This window comes from Budorcas taxicolor, chromosome 15 (genome assembly GCF_023091745.1).
Source record: "Budorcas taxicolor isolate Tak-1 chromosome 15, Takin1.1, whole genome shotgun sequence".
Lineage (NCBI taxonomy): Eukaryota > Metazoa > Chordata > Mammalia > Artiodactyla > Bovidae > Budorcas > Budorcas taxicolor.
In genome coordinates, this window is record NC_068924.1 from 3925102 (window position 1) to 3945553 (window position 20452).

General features: G+C 39.7%; 2 protein-coding genes across 2 annotated transcripts in view; one reads left to right on the forward strand and one right to left on the reverse strand.

The window, feature by feature from the left end:
• Positions 1-20452, forward strand: part of PDGFD (platelet derived growth factor D) — a 277802-nt gene that overhangs the window by 122879 nt on the left and 134471 nt on the right. The gene's annotated exons all lie outside the window — the stretch shown is intronic.
• Positions 5661-7071, reverse strand: DDI1 (DNA damage inducible 1 homolog 1). The gene is given in 2 exon segments (XM_052653123.1): positions 5661-6969; positions 6971-7071. Coding segments are annotated over 2 exon segments (1410 nt in total).

Consider the following 20452-nt stretch of genomic DNA (forward strand, 5'->3'; position numbering starts at 1 on the left):
CTCTAACAGGACTTTAAAGATAATTTAAAGGCTAAGGCTATAATTTACATTTCCTTTGTCTCTCTGAATGATAGAGGACAATGGCAAGACTCTTGAAAATCTATATCAGATTTTTAATGACAGCAGTGAATGCAAAGAATGATACTTTTTGAATGATAAGCCAATCAAATCCCTAAACATGACATGAGTTTGGAAGAGAGAATAAGTGAATTAATGTAATTTTAAGTTATTTCTTCTCTTCATCTGAATGGGTCTCTGTAGCAAAGTACCAGTAGAATAAGCTTTTAGAGTGGTGACTGATGTTGTTGAGTAAGAATTTGATGGATTTAAGTGATTATTTTACTTAGAATATGCTTATGCTGGTAATTATCATCTATTTTATTTGGACAGAGCATCAATATATCAACAGTAGGAAAATATACACTTCACTCTTGTGTGGAGCAAAACCCATGTTGCCTCCTGTGGACTTTAACATAGGAAGAAATTGCCTTGTGATATTTCTAATGATATTCTTAAAATAAACCTTACTCATTAGAATATATAAAAGCTGGATTCATACAAGTCTTTCTCTAAAGGAGGAGGGGGAGGGTTGGGGATGAAGAAGCAGCAGCCACAATCATCAGAAGCATTCAGTGCAGGAATAAGAGGTAAAACTACACCCGGTGTGCCCATCTCGACAGGCTGCTAAGTACACAGAGGGCACAGCAGGACCTGGAACCCCATTTTTCTGAAAATAGACCCTAGAAACTCTAAGATTCTAACAGATAGACCTAAATGTGCAAACAAGATGGAGTTCAAAAGCAAGTTTGACTGAAGCTCTAATGTGAAAATATTTTCATTTTTAGATAACCTTCCAATGATAGATGAAGAATTATGGAAATGTAACCAATCCTTAATCTCAGCCGAGTCCCCACTTACTTTATGAAAGAATACTTAAACCAAGAAAGAACTGTTTAAAAGCAGCCGAGATTTCTGTGTGTTTTCCCCTTCATCCTCCTTTATTTCTCTTTACCTTTGTTCCTCTTCTTTGGTTTTCCAGGCTCTTGTTTATCTCAAAGAATCACTATAAATGTTAGCATTGATTAATATCTTCATCAGCAGTTTTCTGGTGTGGATCCCAGATGGCTTTCTCATCCTTTACTCAAGTGTTTCCTTATGGAATGTTGGATGTCAGCAAATGACCTCTGAAAGAAGTGCAATGTTCTCTTTAAAAAGGCAACATTTAACACCCGCAGTTAAGATGAAGTCATACATGCAGATATTCATTTGCCTTTCTCTCTTGGGGGAGTGGACTTTCTTCCAGAAGCAAGAGAAATTTTATGACTTGATACTTTAAGAGAGAAGTTAGAATTTTGTTAATATATATGCTCTACTAATATCAAATATTATCAGTCTTCCAGTTTAACTGCAGCAGAATACATTGCTGTAATTTCAAATGCATGCTTATTAACAAGAGGGATTTTCTTTTAGGTAAGATGAGTGTTTGGGCATTGAGAAAGCAAGAGCTTGATGGAATTTTAAAATGGCTTGTTATTTTAAAGGCATTATGTCTGATTCATCATGTGGTTTAGTTTATCATGATTTCTAATGGGAAGAAAGAAAATGAAGAACTGTTCATTATTTTGGGGGTAGCAAATTCCCAAGACTAAATATTTATAAGTTGTATATTATAGCAATCTGAACTTTGGGAGGGAAGTTATGTTTGTGTTTCCCAGCATCAGTTTTGGCCATTTAGACACATTAAAAGTACATTTCACTGGCTTGCTTAGTTATATTAAAAATAACTCCCCAATTAAAATGTATTCCTTCATTGACACCAAAATAGTACTGACTACATGCCTACCTTTTTTTTCTTAGTGGATTACAAGATTGTCTATCCTACCCATACCAAGTCATAATCACCTTGAAGTCTGAAACTACCTATTCATTTTCATGCTTATAAAAGCCTAGCGCAGGGCTTATTTCATGCATATTCAGTAAATATTGCTGAGTGTATTCTGATTACTACTACTGCGTTGCCATTTTTACTTGTAGTGTTTTGGTAGTCTTTATAAAATGAAACTTTTAACAGTTTGCACCAGTATCTAGAATTAAAATGGATCATGTGAACAAGGTCACATTTTAGAAAGAACATGACATTTGAAATTAGACTTGAATCAGGCAGTCTAGGAGGTGAGTGTGTTTCAAATTGCAGATCAGGATACCTTGGGTATAGTTAGTGGGACATATCCAAAATGTTTTTAAAATAATAAAATACAACTTTTTATTTTTTATTTTTTTTAATCATAAAAGAAATAGACTAAGAAAAGACTAAACATTTCATACTACTTCGAGTCTCTTTGTTTCAAAGATAGATGTGTGTGTGCTTTGCATGTGTGTATATGTATGTGTAATATGAAACAGGATCACAATTTAAAATGTAGATTGCTGCCAAAAAAAACTTTAAAAAAGGTAAGCTTTAGGTATTTGAATATTTCACAATAATTCTGAGCCTTTAATTTCTTATCTGTAAAATACAGTCAATGATAACCCTTTTGAAGGTCAGTTCTAGGGGCTAAGAATACTAGTATATGTAAAGTACCTTACGTAGCTCCTGATTTACATAGGAGACATGCAGAACGTGTTGCTCTTTACTAAAACTAGTCCATTTATAATTTAACTGACTGGGATTTATTCACATGTACACAGGATTGAGTCAAGATATTAAATCCATAAAACTAATTTTCAAAACACTTTCTGATTTAAAAGATAATGATCTTAAAAAATGTACCAGCAAGGACATTGCTTAATTAATTAACTCTTTATTGATTTTTCCTTGAGATAATTTATTTTCAGTTCAATGAAAGTATTTTTAATTTACCAGTCCACCTAGTCAAGTAATATTTTTAAAAGCTGGAATATGTCCAAAGGAATGCAACAGAAATTTTTAAGTGGTTCCAAACTTATCCAGTGAGGAACAGTTAAGGAATCTGGTGAAAGCCTATAAAAGAGACTATTTCACATGACATTTATTTCCATATTAAAAAGGTTGTCTCATGCCAGAGAAATGTGTTCTTGACAAAGAGAAGAATGAAGACCAACTTATTGGAAGTTATGGATTAATAGAGTTCAATTCAAACCAAAACTCTAAACAAAATACGAAGACTTGAGTCTGTTCCTAAAAAACCATCATAGTTACGTTAGAAGTGACCTTGCTCTGAGAAAGGCAAGTGTGTGTGATGGGATTTGATCTCATGCAAAGTGTCTTTTTAATTTAAATACTTGGTGATTTTTGATTGACTTTCATGGGTTAGATATCCTGATACACAGTATACTCAACCTTGGTCACCCCCATGTGACATGTGCAAATGAGATATGTTTTTCGTATAAATGGATCTGAAAGCTGAGTCTTGAAGAAAATACTGAGGAGTTTGCAAATTTTTATCCATGAAGGAATCCAAGCATTTATCAGGTCAGTTCCCATGTTTCATTGGCACTTAACTGCTGATCCCTGGCTCTACTCTGAATTTCTTCCTTTATTTTGTCACCTACTTTTGTCTTTAGTACTTAATTAGAAAGAAAAGTAGAAAAGAAGACTACTCATTGGTCATTTTTAGTAACTCTAGTGGATATAAAGTGAAAGTGAAAATTAGTCAGATAGCCGTGTCCGACTCTTGCAATCTCATTAACTGCCCAGCTCTGTCCCTGGAATTCTCCAGGCAAGAATACTGCAGGGGGTTGCCATTTCCTGTTCCAGGAGATCTTACCAACCCAGGGATCAAACCTGGGTCTCCTGCATTGCAGGGAGATTCTTTACCAACTGAGACACTAGGGAAGCCCAGATGTAAATCCTTGGTGCAAATGTAGACAAGGTTGGGAAAATGATATGAGCACAGGAATTCTATAAGGAAGAATGAAAAGTGAAAGTGAGGTCACTCAGTTGCGTCTGACTCTTTGTGACCCCATGGACTGTAGTCTACCAGGATCCTCCATCTGTGGGATTTTCCAGGCAAGAGTACTGGAGTAGGGTGCTGTTGCCTTCTCCAGGGGATAAGGAAGAATACTGGGAGGCAAATTGATGATAGCTGGAAGGAAAGAGGAGACTCTATAAAAATATAATGAAGAAGCCAATCAAGAAAGGGAGAATTCCAGGGTAGGAAGTTTTTCCCATAGCCTTTGGAAGGGCTTCAGGTGGCTTTAGATCTTGTTGGGAAAACAAATAAAGAATATCCTAGTTCATAATGTAGTCTTAGTAGTTGAAAATGACTCTCCCATCTGAAAGAGCTTATAGATGAGAAATCTGAGGTATATTATATGTGAACTGATTTGCCTAATAAAGAGCTAAGATCAGTATATATTTTTTACTTTGAACCCTGTGTTCTGTTAATAATACTAGTCTTAATGAATTGTTGTTGTTCAGTTGTTAAGTCATGTCTGTATTGACCCAATGGACTGTAGTATGCCAGGCTTCCCTGTCCTACACTATCTCCTGGAGATTACTCAGATTCATGTCCATTGAGTCAGGGATGCCATCCAACGATCTTATCCTCTGTCATTCCCTTCTTCCCCTTGGCCTCAATCTTTCCATAATGGATTACTGCCCTCATACATTTTCTGTGAGTCTGATGGCCTCAGGCAGCTGAAGCTTTTCTCTGAGGTGTTAGAGCCATGGATTGTAATTTAGTCTGGAATATTCCATTTCTCACTATCACCCATAATGGAGAGTAGCTTTGTCAGAATGGACTGTATTGCTTAATGCGGCCTTAGAGATCTCATTCAGAAATTTTCAGATGTTATTTTAAAAGTGAAGCCCTTTGTTCAAACCATACTTATGTTGTAACAGCTTAATATATAAAGCCAGAAAGATAATCCAGGGACCTAGACACTGCCTGCCCTTGACTCTCATTCCCACCACAATTTAACCACTAGGTTCCCAAGAAGCATAATTAAAAAAAAAAAAAAGAAAACTACTTGATTGCCTTCCTTTTATGACCAGAATTTCTTGGAATGTAGAGGAGGAAATTATTTTAGGACATCCTGGGAGAAAAATTCATGCTTTCAAGTATGGCAGAAATAGCCTTTTAGAATGAACTGCAGTGAGCATTCCTCCACATGTGAGAATGTGGAGAAATGAGAAGTGAGAAATACCCCAAACAGACATTTATATGTATTAATCAACTTGAGTACAACTGACCAACCATATCTAGTACCTTTCCTAAAAAGAAAAAAGGGGGGAGGAGGTCTATGAAAATCAATGTATTCCCCTAAATATACAATCGTTACTGCTGATGTAAAATAATTTTGCATAGGTGCATTGTAGCATCTGCAGCAATGGCTTTTTCCAGGAAATTATTCAAAAGAGTAACAGGTTTGGACAAGCCATCCTATAATATCCTTGGACAGCGTCTCCGAAGAGGATGGTTTTCCTTTCATAGATTATCTGATAATCAGTCTGAGCCTCCAGAGCCTTCTCAGGATAAGGTTCAGTGATTTTTGGATAAGGAAAATGGATGGACCGAGATCAATCACAGTTTACATAGTGATGGTTCTGAGAACTTAGTCCCAAGGCCAGGTTTAGTGGTTACTGATGTTTTTAATGATTGCATTGCCAGTGAGCTCATGTCTTATAATTTCCAGAGGCCTGAGACTCCCTCACGGTGATAGCATATATAGAGCCTGTTTCAGTGCTTTCTCCGCCCCGAATCCATGACTGAATGTTTAATAGCATTTGCTATTTCCTTATCTGAAGACTCCTCTGGTCCCATCCCACTTACCAACTTAGCACATGGAGGTAACTCTCCTTCAGGAAGGAAGGAAGTCTGTGTGCCAGTTGTGCCGATCACCAGCACATTTCTCTTAAGGTCAATGGAACACTGATGTCTCCTGAGCATATCCAGCCCGAGAAGCATGTCCATGGGCTGCTCCTCCAGTATAGAGAAAGAGCACTGTAGGAAGTCGCCTTCGATCTGAATCTGCGCTAGGTGGACTCGGCCGAGAATTCGCTGCGTGCCCACGCCTTTAGCGACCCCAGCCCACCGCCGATCCACCAGCCGTATGATGTTGCATCTCTCGGCACAGACTTGGTTCATGATGGTCATCTGGGCCCCCGAGTCAACAAAGGCCTTCAGAGGATGCCCGTTGACCCTGCAGTTGATGTAGAGCATGGCCACCTGGCCGAAGCTCTCCGGCGCCTCTTCCATGGCTATGGTCATGTTCTCCTCGATGTTCTGCTGCCGGATCTCCTCCTCGATCTTGGCCTGGGCCTCCAGATCGAAGGGGTCAGCCGAGAAGAGGCGCAGTCGCTCTTGCTCTCTCAGCGCCCTCTCCCTTCGCTGCTCCATCAGGACCTGGGAGAACCTCTCCAGGTTTCCACTGAGCAGCGCTTCGGCCAGGGCAGGGTTGCGCTCCTTCAGCAGGGACAGGTCATGCGGGCTGGACAGCAGCATGCTCCGGACCAGGGCCGGGCTGTCCAGCCCTTGACCCGGGCCTGCCTTCTCCCCAGAGCCGTGGCGCCTGGAGTGCTGGGCCGACTGGGCACGCTCATGCGGCCGGGAGCTGGACGTCCCAGGCAGGGCAGGCCCCGCTGGCTCCATGCGGCAGAGGCCAGCCGCCCGCTCGGGGGAGCACGGCCGTACGGCCTCCTTCTGCAGTAAAATGACCATGTCGCCGTCCTTGAGGCCGAAGGAGCCCAGGGAGCAGTGATCTTCGACGAGGAGCCGCTCCATGTAGACGATTTGGGTCTCCTCGGCGGGGATGCCAGACTCCAGCTCACAGAGCACACGGAAGTTGTGAAGCTCAAAGTCGGGCCTGACCTGCAGGGAGAAGGTGGCCTCGGAGAGGTCCCTCCGCACGCAATAGACTGTGAGCAGCATGGCCTGGGCCCGGGAGGGCCGAATGGACAGAGGGCATCGGGCAGCTCGCTGGCTTGACTGGAGCTGGTCTCCGTGGATGGCTGGGCTGCTTCTGGTGACGTAGTGTCTTGCGCATTCGGGAGATGCAGCCACTCACCGGTCTGGGGGCCGTCTGCCAGCCTCGGTGCCTGCTGCTTGGCTTCATGGAACCCTACAGGCGCATTTGTGTTCCAAAGTCCATTCATATGTGTGCTGCTTGGAACTTAAACCTATTGTTCCCATAGAAACAGTCACTCCAGCCCATTTACTTCTAAGACTAGTCCTTCAAAGCCTATTTGACCCACAGTCTGAAAAAGATTGTTTCAGCTTTCCCTAAACAACATATTAGCAATCTGCTCATTTAAGAATTGTATTCTGTACTTTTACTTAACCCCCAAACAATGAGTACTTGTTTCCTACACAGCAAGTATCAGGTTAAGTGGTTGGTATAAAAAATGATGGATGGGACATGTGCCTTTCCTTGAGGATCTCATATTCTACGGGTAGACTGATGGGAAATGACTAAATCACAATTCTGGAGGTCAGTACTTTCAGACGTGTTCAGCATACTGAGGGATTCAGTGGAACAGAGGATGTCTCTCTAAAGAGGAGACAGGTGGATGTTGAAGGATGAGTATTTCCCACGTGAAAAGTGGGGAGAGTCACTCTAGACAAAAAGAACTGTATGCATAAAAGCAACAATTCATAACAAGCTCTGTTCTTTCCAGAGAAATGTGATACATCAAATGTAATAGGAGAAAAGTGTCCGTGAATTTGAATGGCAGGCTGTGAAGCTGAAAAAAATTCATTGTAGCCAATTTATAAAGAGCCATATATGAACCCAAGGAATTTAAGCATTATCAATAGACAAGAATCCTCCCCTCCCCAACCCCACTCCAAAAACAGATGGGGAAAAAAGAGAAAAGAAAGGAAATGGAAAGGATTTGAAGCAGGTCTTTGTGATGTTTACTTGTTTTATTAATTGATTTAAGCAAGAGTTTTCTCACAACAAATCACAGATATAATTTGGCAGGAGAGTCAGCTAGAGGTTTTCTCAATGGCTCAAAGAGGGAGCTGTTGCTGAAATATGAAAATGTAGGAGACAGTGCATAATTATAGTGTTTCCTTAGTAGAATGTGTTTACCCATTGGATGTGGGAGCAGAATTGTGTGGAAAATACAGAAGTTCTCTAAAACGAGAGACTGGTTAGAAATGTCATTGCTTTGAACAGATCAGTGAGGTGAACCTAGAGGAGACCAATTTGACATCAGTTCTATAGGAAAGAACTTCTCTGGTGGCTCAGACGGTAAAGCACCTGCCTATAACGCGGGACACCTGGGTTCGATCCCTGGGTTGGGAAGATCCCCTGCAGAAGGAAATGGCAACCCACTCCAGTATTCTTGCCTGAAAAATCCCATAGATGGAGGAGCCTGGTGGGCTACAGCCTATGGGGTTGCAAAGAGTCAGACACAACTGAGCCACTTCTCTTTCTTTCTTTTTTTCTTTCTTTCTTTCTTTTCTTTCTTTCTTTCTTCTTTCTATAGGAAAAAGCAGGGTAAATGCCATAATGCTTCACACTGTGACCTGAGGGCACAGCCTCACTCCATGCCGGGCTCCAGACCCAAAGGCAGGGGTAACGTGGTCCTTCAAGGCAATGGAGATCAGGTAGAAAGCCTAGAGTGCCAGTTGTTTTTCTTTGTGTTTCACTATGTGTTTCCACTGTAGAGAGGTCATATCTTCCTAGCTTGGTCTTCCCAAGTGTACTTTTTTATGAGCCAAACAATAGTTGACATCGTCTGCCTCATCCCCTCTCCTTATTTCAAGTCTTGTCAGAAGACCTGCACTGTTACTTAGAGAAAGGCATTATATCAGTCTGAAGAATTTGGAGAGGGGTTCTGTTTTCATGTGTCTGTCTCAGATGGAAGACTATATCTGCACTCATTGCTCTGATCATCCTAAGGTCTCATGCTCACATTCATTTACATTTAGAATGTTGGCCGAATGCCTACTGTGTGTGGAAAACGTGCAAAGTTTTGGGGGTGCACATAAATAATGTTAAATACAAGCTGTGTTCTTAAAGGACATACACACATATACCTACACATTGGGAGTTAAAAATACCACAGAATCTGGCAGAATGTGGGAGATAGCAGTAGTATCTGTAGAACAAATGCAGAATATGGATAGGACTATTGGGCATGGAAGGCTTCCTGAAAGAGCTGAGTTTATGACAGTGACAAGTTGGTCATGTGGGAGTAGGCTAGCAGGGAGAACAAGGCCAAGAAGCCTGCCTGACTTAAGAGCCTTTAGCTGGAAAGGCAGCACCTCATGACAAGGAGGACTTTACAGAATTTTAGGGGAAAAAACCTAGTGTCATAATGTTCTTGTAGAAAATCATGAATTATTTAGAATTATCTTTCACTCTTTATGGAGATGGATGGCCCTTTGGCCAAATAATAATAAGTTTATAAATGTCTTCAGTGGTTCTTAGTGTCCAGATAAGCCCATCAGAGATCAGTAATGGTTTCTCCTAAGTTTGGGAACAACTGTAATGAAGATCCCCTAGAGAAGGGATAGGCTACCCACTCCAGCATTCATGGTATTCCCTGGTGGCTCAGAAGGCAAAGAATCTGCCTACAAAGTGGGAGACCTGGTTTCATTCCCTAGGTTGGGAAGATCTCCTAGAGGAGGGCATGGCAACCCATTCTAGTATTCTTTCCTGGAGAATCCCCATGGACGGAGGAGCCTGGTGGGCTACAGTCCATGGTTGTTACAGAGTCAGACACGACTGAGCTACTAAGTACACACACACATGCATAATGTGAGACATGTTCATATGCAAATTACTCTGCTAAGGAGCAGATGAAAAGTTAGTAGGGCTCACATTCCATATTCCTTTCCCCCTACCCAACCAGCTTTGAACCGTGGTTCTTAAAATATTGATAAGTCACGAAGGTAATACTAGGACTTTTTTTTTAAGCAGTGAATAAAATTATTTTCACAGAATAAGTCTTTTTTTTTTTTTAAGCAAAACAAGTTTTCAGAATTCATATCAAAATCAGCCAGTATCTTTTTTCATGTTACCCTGCCTTGATACTGAATGTCATTAAATTTTATGTAGTATCTTTTATTATCTTGTAATTCTTTACCTTTGGTGGCATTTTGAATTTGTGTGCTTTTTTACCTTTTACTGAGAACACACAGTGGAAAACAAAGAGACTCAAAGTCTGGCCAATTAACTGTCATCATTCTATAGATCACAGGATGTCAGGATTGGCAGGGAGCCTTCAGATTCTGTGGTCCAGTCACTCATTCAGATCTTAAACCTCAGTTGCCAAATAGTCTGGAATCTGAAAAGATAAATGCAACCTCCTGTTTAGTACTTCAGTTTGTATATTCTTTGATTTTTTTTTTCATTTTACTCAGTATTACTGGTGATTCAAATATTATATGTATAATTTTCTTGCCTCAAAATTTTAATTAAAAACCTCTTCTAATTATGTAATAAACTGGGAAATAATCTGGAATATATAAAAATACTCATAAATGTAAAATATTTTAAAATCTATAATCCTTATTGCACAGATCACTTGGAAATGGGAGCTCTGAACTATCTAGGTGTGCTTATCTTGGTAACTGAAGGTTATTGCAACTTTTCTTTAGGAAATTTTGTAAAGTATAGTCCCTTTTCTTCCCTGGTAAGTACAATGTAGGAACATAATTGAATCTTTCTTTGATAAGTGAGACTCCTGCAAGGTCTTAGGGCTATCACTCAGAAAATCAATTCTCATTGTATAGCCTAAATACCCATAAAATAGAAAAGATGACACTCATTTCATACTGGCCAGTAAATAACCCCAAAATTATTTTTTGAAGTAAATCCATAATAGTACGTTTTGTAATTTGCTTCTTTTAAAAAACATAATGTGGCAAAAATCCAGATGATTAATGGTTCCACTTAGTACAGTGAGTTGATGTTTAAAGTACCATCTCTTGCTTTACAGAGCAAAATAAATGTTTTCTGTCTGAAAAAATAACAGAGCAACATGAGTGTTATTATGTAGTATATATAATAATTAAGCTGCATTAAGCAAATATATTAGCTTGTTATATTTTGTTTCCTTTAAATATATGCCTGGTGTTACTTTTAAAATACAGTATAACTGAGACTTATTAAAACAGTTATATCATCACTTGAGATTTTCAATGCCATTTGAGGGAAGATACAGAATTTTTAAAGCTGTATTCATAGGCTGAGCAACTGAGTTTCCCACTGTTTTCATAGGTTAAACAACTAATTTTCCCATTTTCCTGTTTGCAATACAGTATTGTGACCGAACTGCCAGTAATGAATATCATTGATTTCTTCAGGAAGCAAATCATTTAATAGACACATTAAAATGCTGCTCTGATGGAAGGTCAAGCTTTTATTAGTTTGTTTGGAGGTTTTCCCTAATAAAAAGGCTTAGCATTACCCATTTTTGAAACCTAAAGACCACAAGACCTCTCAAATATATAAACAGATATATAACTGAAGAAACTCTGAGAAATTAGTATGTCTCAACCTGCTGGGAACTCAGCTAGTGGTTTTTCTTTATTGTAAGAAAAATCAAGAGTATGAACAGAAGACCTACACATGCATTTGCACACATAGTACACACATATGCACATGCTTGGAGAGAGAGAGCAAGTGCACACACAGTGAGAACATGTTTTCAATTATTTTGAGAATATAGTAAAGATGATGTCACTTCCTAACAGGGAATACTTTATCATGCCTTTATCTATTAGTTTATTTTATAGCATAACATTTTAACATTTTATCATATAAAGAGATACATTTTAAGGTATATACTGCATATTGAAGGTAATATAATCTCTTGTTAACTTTTAGTGTTTTCAATACATATACTTTCCAAGTCTATATATACATGTGTATATTTTCATTTTTAAGAAAATTTGCTGCTACAATTTTGTACTTTATGGTCCCTTTCAATGTGTTAAGAATATGAAAAAATATTTTGATCTATGGGATGCCCACCTTGTTTATTGAAGGTTTGAAGATTACTTATATTTTGTGATTGTGTATAGATGAAATAAAGTTAGTATAATAAGTTAAAAACAGAATAAAAACCATTTATAAATGCAACTTTGTGGGCTGATAGTTACTTGTCTTGGGACTTCCCAGGTGGCCCAGTGGTAAAGAATCTGTCTGCCAATGCAGGAGATGTGGGTTCCATTCCTGGGTTGAGAATATCCCCTAGAGAAGAACATGGCAACCCACTTCAATATTCTTGTCTGGAAAATTCCATGGACAGGGGAGCCTGGTGGGCTACAATTCATGGTGCTGTGAAGAGTCAGATACAACTGAGCACACACACTTACTTTTCTTAAATTTCAGTGTACCTTAGACAAGGAATGTTTCATTTTCCTGTTGCTGCTGTGAGAATAATCATGTAAAACAAAATGTAACAGTAATGACAAATAGGGTCTTATGTTTTGATTTCAGCTGTGATTGTGGAAAATTATTCAAACTGTTGTTATTGTTTATTCTTTTACAGTAACTTGTAATCAACTTATCTCAAAAGCAATGTCACTGTAGTTTAGAAATACCATTGGGATCTATTTATAAGTTCAAAAACACTTTAATAGTTGTAATTTCTATGCTTTTCTATTTCATCCTTCCTCTACAGTTAGTCCTGATTGGAAACCATGGAAGTGTCTTGACTCAGTCCAATTAGTTACAAAAAATACGTGTTTAGAAAGTTATAGATTTGTTTAGTTTTCTGCCATTTGAAAAATGAGCTCAGAAACATGTTAATAATTTCTCATAGTAAATATTTAATGACTACATTCTATGAGCATGTCAGTGGACTTGGGGCTTTGAGGACAAAAATGAATAGGACTCACTTTTCTCCAAAGAACAAGGTAGCTGGTAGGCCAGATAAGACTCATGCACTTTGGATCATTTTATATAACAGAATGTATTAGAAGTTGTAATAGCTGTATGAATAAAATGCTGTGCTTGCTCAGAGAAGACAAGGTTACTTGTTTGGGTGAGGGGTACAAGGGGTGAGTAGGAATATGTAGAAAGCTCACTGGTGAAATTGCTCCTGAATTCACCTTGAAACATGACTTGGTCACAGCCATAGTTAAATTTTATCCAGCTGACTTTGGAGGAATAATGGTTTGCTCAATGTGTCATAGCATGAAAGTGAAAAGAAAGTGAAGTCACTCAGTCATGTCTGACTCTTTGCCACCCCATGGACTGTAGCCTGTGAGGCTCCTCCATCCATGAAATTTTCCAGGCAAGAATACTGAAGTGAGTTTCCCTTTCCTTCTCCAGGAGTATCATAGCATACACTTGACTTTTTTCTCCTCTAACACACATGCATTTTGCTGTCCATTGTTTCCCCGTGTAGATGGTATTAATGGAAGGATACAGTAGGATGTTAGGACTGGTGCAGGGAAGGAATAATAGTCTAGCTTTCTCCCCAGCCCTATCATTCACAAAGGCATCCACACAAACAAACATAATGAATGTCCATGTTTGTTTCTGTACAAAGCCTGACTGGTTGAGCTAACAGTCAGTCTTTTATCATGAGGAAAAGCCAATTCAGTTCCTGGGGTGACAACTGCATAGATCCTTTTCTTCCTCTGCTTTAGAGTTAGTGAAGATTCTTTCAATATTTTGACGTGTATTGCCTGTCAGTCTTAGTTTATGTTACTCTCTAGCCTGTAGAGATATTTCATTAGGAAATGTGTAGCGGCTGCATTAGGAATTTCCAAATGTCCTTGTAAGTGCTTTTAATGTGGATGCATATAATTAGTTAATATTATAGTTTAATTTTTTAAATGTCTTGATGCTATACACATATGTGGATAATATAGTGCAAACTGTTCTGAAAGTAGCCAGTTTCTGCATTGTCCACAAATATTCACTCTGACACATGAAACATCTAACTCCCCAGCACATGCATGCAGTCCCAATAGGAGAGATCTGAAGATGCCTCCAGTCAACAGCCATGCCACCCCCAAAGCTAGCTGTGTAGCAGGTCACTTCATTTATCGTGACCTTTTGGGCCAGATTGACTGGATGCATGCTCCCTGCTAGGACAGAGGTATATGGTAAAGATCTCAAATAAATAAAGAAGCCCATTGTACCACAACAACATGGCCATTTGGATATTTTATGAGTTATATGCTTGATAGCTTTCTACAACTGTCTTAGAGAAAATTTCTAGGTTGTTGTTTATGTAGCTTTCTCTGTTCTAAACAGCAACTGAGTTAATTGATCACCATGGTAATTAGCACAGCTGAAGCCCATCTGTCTATAGAATTTAATTGTATTCCAACCATGAAAATGAGAAAGTCTGACAAACAAAAGCTTCAATTTAAAAAAAAGCAAATAAAAGAGAAATCAGCTCACCTATTTTTCCCAGATAAATTAAATTTAGCAGTTTAGCTACAAGAAGACTTCTTCTTAGGCCATCTAAATGATGTCAGGCTCAGAGAATCTCCCTCCTTATTATCAGAATGGTTTGGAGGTATTACTGTCCCCCTGGGCTCTTTCTCTGTTTTGAGAGACATGAAGCTCCCAGCCCTATCCTCTATTCCGTTGTCATTTCCATTCCACTTAAGAATATTCTGTTTTGCTCAGCTCATAAAATGCATTTAACTGCTGATATGCTTTTCTTTACTCATATGTTGGTAAAGTATGTCAGTGCTGCTTATTCATAGAGCATGAACAGTCTCTCTTTGGAACCCTCCAAAGGACGTGAACCGATCAGAGAAACCACATACCCTGGCTTTCCAAATAAGAGACCCAAATTCAGATGCTGAAGGGAAAAAAGATCAGCTCACTGATTTTTCTTTTTCTTTACAAACTGTACATGAAGTGAAACAGAAAGATCTGTGGCAACCCTAACTAAATTGTTTTTCAGGCTTATTTTTCTGTATTTCCTTATTTTTCTTCAAAATAACTTAAATTACTATTAATCTTGAACAAAGACATGGTTTGATTTCATGTTCTTACTGTAGTATGTTTCATCTGGAATGTAGAATTGTGGTGGGCCCTTCATGCCTGTGGCTAAGAGACACTAGAACAAATGTTCCAAGGATAACTCATAAATTACTGCTTACACAACATGAAATATACTGACATTAGATTGACATCAAAGAGTGGATCCCCACTGAAATCATGGTTGCTGATATTAAAGTTGAACTCTCAGATTATGTCTTTGTAGAAAAATTTAAATCAAGGAGGATCATAAAGCCCTGAATTTGCAGTAAACCAGCCTGAATAAACAAGCAATGACAATTTCAGGTAGGAGGTACACTTTGTGTTTGTTGGGATGGATATGTAGCCAATTTATCTAGGAGTTAGCATCAGGTCTCTGTCTTCTTTTTTATAGTCTTAAGTAGATCATTTCTTTATGATATTGAATTCTTCATCTAAAATATCTGAGATCATCCTAGATATAAGATACCTCAGTAAAAGAAAAAGAATTTATCTTATAATAAAATAGGCTCTCAGTGAATCACTTCTTACAAACAAGGCTGCAAGCTCTTTTCTTTGAAAGTATCAACTCATTCTTCCTCTGTGACCAAAAAACATCAAAACACAAGCATTTAAAAAAAAAACTAGTATCAAAAATTTAATCAAGTTATGTTATTCTATCCTTTTATAAAGCAACAGTATTCTATGTCTCGGGTAGTAGACAGTCACACACACACACTCACAAACTGGGTTGGATACACAGTAAGATAGAAAGCCTTTATTTTCTTTGAAGTAAAGAAAGCAGGGCTTATGCTCATTGGGTTTGTCACATTCTCTGAATGTCCTTGGACAAAGCATCTATTTCTCTGAGCCTCATTACCCTCTTATATAAAATGGGGATGATGGCAATGATCTCTTTTCCATAGGATTTTGGTGTGGGCTTAATGGATAACTTGAATTTGTCCTATAAATAGAAAAACACTCTACCAAAGTTATCTTTCCCTCAATGAGTAGAAGCAATACTTAACAACCCAGAAAAGTCAAGGAGAATGGGATGTATATACCCTGAAGATGATATGCAGATTAATTTTAACTGCTAATTGACTCAAACTGGGTGCTGTTGTACTTTTAGAACCATCCCTACTCTCTTCATTCTGCACTTTAGGCTTCCCACGGTAGTAGCAAGAGTCTGTCACTAGCCTGTTTAAAAATCCCAAGAAGTAACCTTTAAGAGTTGAAAATAAATCCATTCATAGTTCTTTATTTCAACAACTTATTCACTGTCGTTTTGAACCAAAGCAGTCTGTGAGCTGTTAAAGGAAGCAGACAGGTTAAAGGAAATAGACAACAAGCGTCTGCTTGTAAGGTGCTTACAGAATTATTGAGCAGATGGAACAGACGAAAAGACAATCCATTCACCATTATTGAAAGGGTTGCAAATTAAGTCTAGTTAATAGGCAACCAAATTGTTGAGATGGATGCCAAGAGTATGGTTTTTCCCATAAATTATGACTTGGAATTATTATTGTGGAAGGTCACGTGTTAGATGGAACAGCAAAGAGAGCTTCATTCCACATACCTTCTTTAAAGGCCTTTTTAAAAAAAAACAAACCCTCAATGCAGTTTACAGAGCTAAGCAAATCAACACTCAGGGTGAATGCCCAGAGTCATTTGGACTGAAGAGTATAACCACGAGGCCATGAGGTTTGCAAACCTAGGTGTCTCCTCAGGACAATTGATTGCAGCCTTCTAAAAGTTCCCTTGAAAAACCTGCTGTTTGACATTGGTTATTGGCCCTCTCGGAGAAGGCAATGGCACCCCACTCCAGTACTTTTGTCTGGAAAATCCCATGGACAGAGGAGTCTGGGGGGCTGCAGTCCATGGGGTCGCTAAGAGTCAGACACAACTGAGCAACTTCACTTTCACTTTTCACTTTCATGCATTGGAGAAGGAAATGGCAATCCACTCCAGTGTTCTCGCCTGGAGAATCCCAGGGACGGGGGAGCCTGGTGGGCTGCCATCTATGGGGTCACACAGAGTCAGTCACGACTGAAGCAACTTAGCAGCATTGGACCTCTGGCCATGAAACAGCAGATGCAATCTCTCAGAGCAAATCATTTTGATGGTGCACCTCATTAGTTAAAAAGAATCAGCAAGAAACTTTTATCACATTCTCAATATGTGTATATATATATATATATATATATATATATATTTATACACTGTATATAGTATTATATAACTTTATAAAATACTAAAGGGATAGATATTTTAAATTGATCTACTACTTTTTGTCTACACTCACCCATGCGTCTTGAAGTGTAAGAACCTTACTTCTGAGACTTTCAGAAAACAATTAAGTCTCTGATACTTTGAATATACCCAAGGAGCAGGCTTCCTTTCAGGTTGGCATAGGTTAGGAGCAAAACAGGAAGGCAAGAACGCAAAGAAAGCCTAGTCTTAAGAGAAACTGCAGAGAATCACGTATGTAATGCCACTCCATGGGCTGAGACCAACCTTTCCTAACACAGTGACTAGCGGGTAGAGGTCAGGAGAGAACAATGTGGCAGCCACAGCCCCTGAGTCAGGAGCAACTGGAACACAGCTCTGTCTGTCCTAGTTTTCCCACCTCTGCTACTGACTTTGGGGACAAAAATGCAAAGGACACTTGAAAGCCACTCTAGAGAGTCCATGTGGGAAATGACAGACAGATAATGATTCAAGAGAAAAGAGAAAGATGAGGAGGGAAGATTCTGAAAGTCTTGACCTTTGCTGCTCAGTGGCTGGGAAAGTTTATCAGTGCTTTAGAAAGAAGTGAGTTTAGTCCCTGGGCTGGGAAGATTCCCTGAAGGAGGACACAGCAACCCACTCCAGTATTCTTGCCTGGAGAATTCCTTGGACAGAGGGGACTGGAGGACTACAGTCCACAGGATCACAAAGAGTCAGACACAACTGAAGCAATTTAGCAGGCTTGCACACACTGCTGAATAAACAAAAGCTGTGATTTTGTGACGCTTGCCCTTTTGAACATACTCCTGTGGCTCCAGCTCATGGGATTTGGTGGCTAAATGCCCCAGATTCTCCATCTTTCTGTGGGGCAATTCGGAAGTATGTTCCTCAGGCTTCCTCAGAGGGTGTGAACTGCAGTGGTCCATGGCAATGATGTGTTCACTAGATTTTCTCCCTTCCTTGTCTGAGTATAACCAATTCTCACTTGTGCCTCCTGGAATACCCTCCCAGATAAAGACTGTCTGCACCCATAACCTTCAGTTCAGTTCAGTCGCTCAGTTGTGTCCGACTCTTTGCGACCCCATGAATCGCAGCACACCAGGCCTCCCTGTCCATCACCAACTCCCGGAGTTCACTCAGACTCACGTCCATCGAGTCAGTGATGCCATCCAGCCATCTCATCCTCTGTTGTCCCCTTCTCCTCCTGCCCCCAATCCCTCCCAGCATCAGAGTCTTTTCCAATGAGTCAGCTCTTCGCACGAGGTGGCCAAAGTACTGGAGTTTCAGTTTTAGCATCATTCCTTCCAAAGAAATCCCAGGGCTGATCCCCTTCAGAATGGATTGGTTGGATCTCCTTGCAGTCCCATGGGCTCTCAAGCATCTTCTCCAACACCACAGTTATCTCAGTGTTAACGTCCAAAGAGAAACAACCGTAAACGAATTTGAGCTGGGGGATTGGTAGTGGTTAAATATTTATCTGTTACATTCCCTGTGGTTTTATTTCAGCCATTTCTTCTGGATTATCAAAAAAATCCAAGTACATTTTACAAAAATATAAACACCATGGACTTATACCTTACATCATTGGGTCAAAATCTTGCTGGCTGGACCTGGGTTCAATGTGGACGTGGAGTTTTTACTATTTCTACATATTCTGTAATGGTGTTATCAATTGTTGCTCTAAATTGTCTCATTCAGATTCAGAAGTACTCTGTCAGTTTTATCTATTTGGTAATTACAATATATAATAAAATATAGACAGTTTGACATAAGTCTTAAGGGCATGCACTGCCCATGTACTGAGATTCAGTTCGCCACTTTGAGGTTTTTACTTCTGTGCATAAATTTATTTATATTTTAAACAAGAGTTTCAGTGTTGATATCTTGTTGACTCCTAAGAAGCACACCTAGCATTGGTTTGTGGGCTTATTTTTAAGCATCAATCATATTATGATACTTGACTAAGGATGTGTTCCATATTCTACTTGCAAATCCTTGAGATCAGTTCTTCAGTAGAGATTATACAGATTTGGTACTTATGTTTGCAAATTGGTAATTGGTATGCACATTGGAAGGAATGATGCTAAAGCTGAAACTCCAGTACTTTGGCCACCTCATGCAAAGAGTTGACTCATTGGAAAAGACTCTGATGCTGGGAGGGATTGGGGGCGGGAGGAGAAGGGGACGACAGAGGATGAGATGGCTGGATGGCATCGCTGACTCAACGGACGTGAGTCTGAGTGAACTCTGGGAGTTGGTGATGGACAGGGAGGCCTGGCATGCTGCGATTCATGGGGTCGCAAAGAGTCGGACACGGCTGAGCGAATGAACTGAACTGAACTGAACTGATGCACATTTTTGACAGAGGTCTTATGTGTATTTCTCATTGTTTTGACAATATTAGCAAACATTAGAGACACTGATTGCTGCTACTGCTAAGTCGCTTCAGTCTTGTCCGACTCTGTGCGATCCCATAGATGGCAGCCCACCAGGCTCCCCCGTCCCTGGGATTCTCCAGGCAAGAACACTGGAGTGCGTTGCCATTTCCTTCTCCAGTGCAGGAAAGTGAAAAGTTAAAGTGAAGTCACTGAGTCGTGTCCAACTCTCAGCGACCCCATGGACTGCAGCCTACCAGGCTCCTCCGTCCATGGGATTTTCCAGGCAAGAGTACTGGAGTGGGGTGCCATTGCCTTCTCCGAGAGACACTGATTAAGTATCCGTTATTTGTATGCAATCCAGGAGACTTCCTGCGGTTCTTTGAAGAAAATTCATATTCTCTGACCAATTTGTTCTACATTTGAAATATGGATACAATAGCAGCATAATAGGTAATGAATAAAAATGTTGTTTCTTTTGTGTTTGTATCATATTATCATGTTCAAATGTATTCCCTAAAGCAAGTACTTGAAACTATTCTTTTTTTTCTAATTTTTATTTTTACTTTATTTTACTTTACAATACTGTATTGGTTTTGGCATACATTGACATGAATCCGCCACGGGTGTACATGAGCTCCCAAAGATGGACCCCCCCCACCTCCCACCCCACATCATCCCTCCAGATCATCCCTGTGGCACCAGCCCCAAGCATCCTGCATCGAACATACACTGGCGATTCGTTTCTTACATGATAGTATACATGTTTCAATGCCATTCTCCCAAATCACCCCACCCTCTCCCTCTCCCTCAGAGTCCAAAATTCCACTCTACACATCTGTGTCATTTGCTGTCTTGCATACAGGGTCATCATTACCATCTTTCTAAATTCCATATATATGTGTTAGTATACTGTATTGGTCGGAGAAGGCAATGGCAACCCACTCCAGTATTCTTGCCTGGAAAATCCCATGGATGGA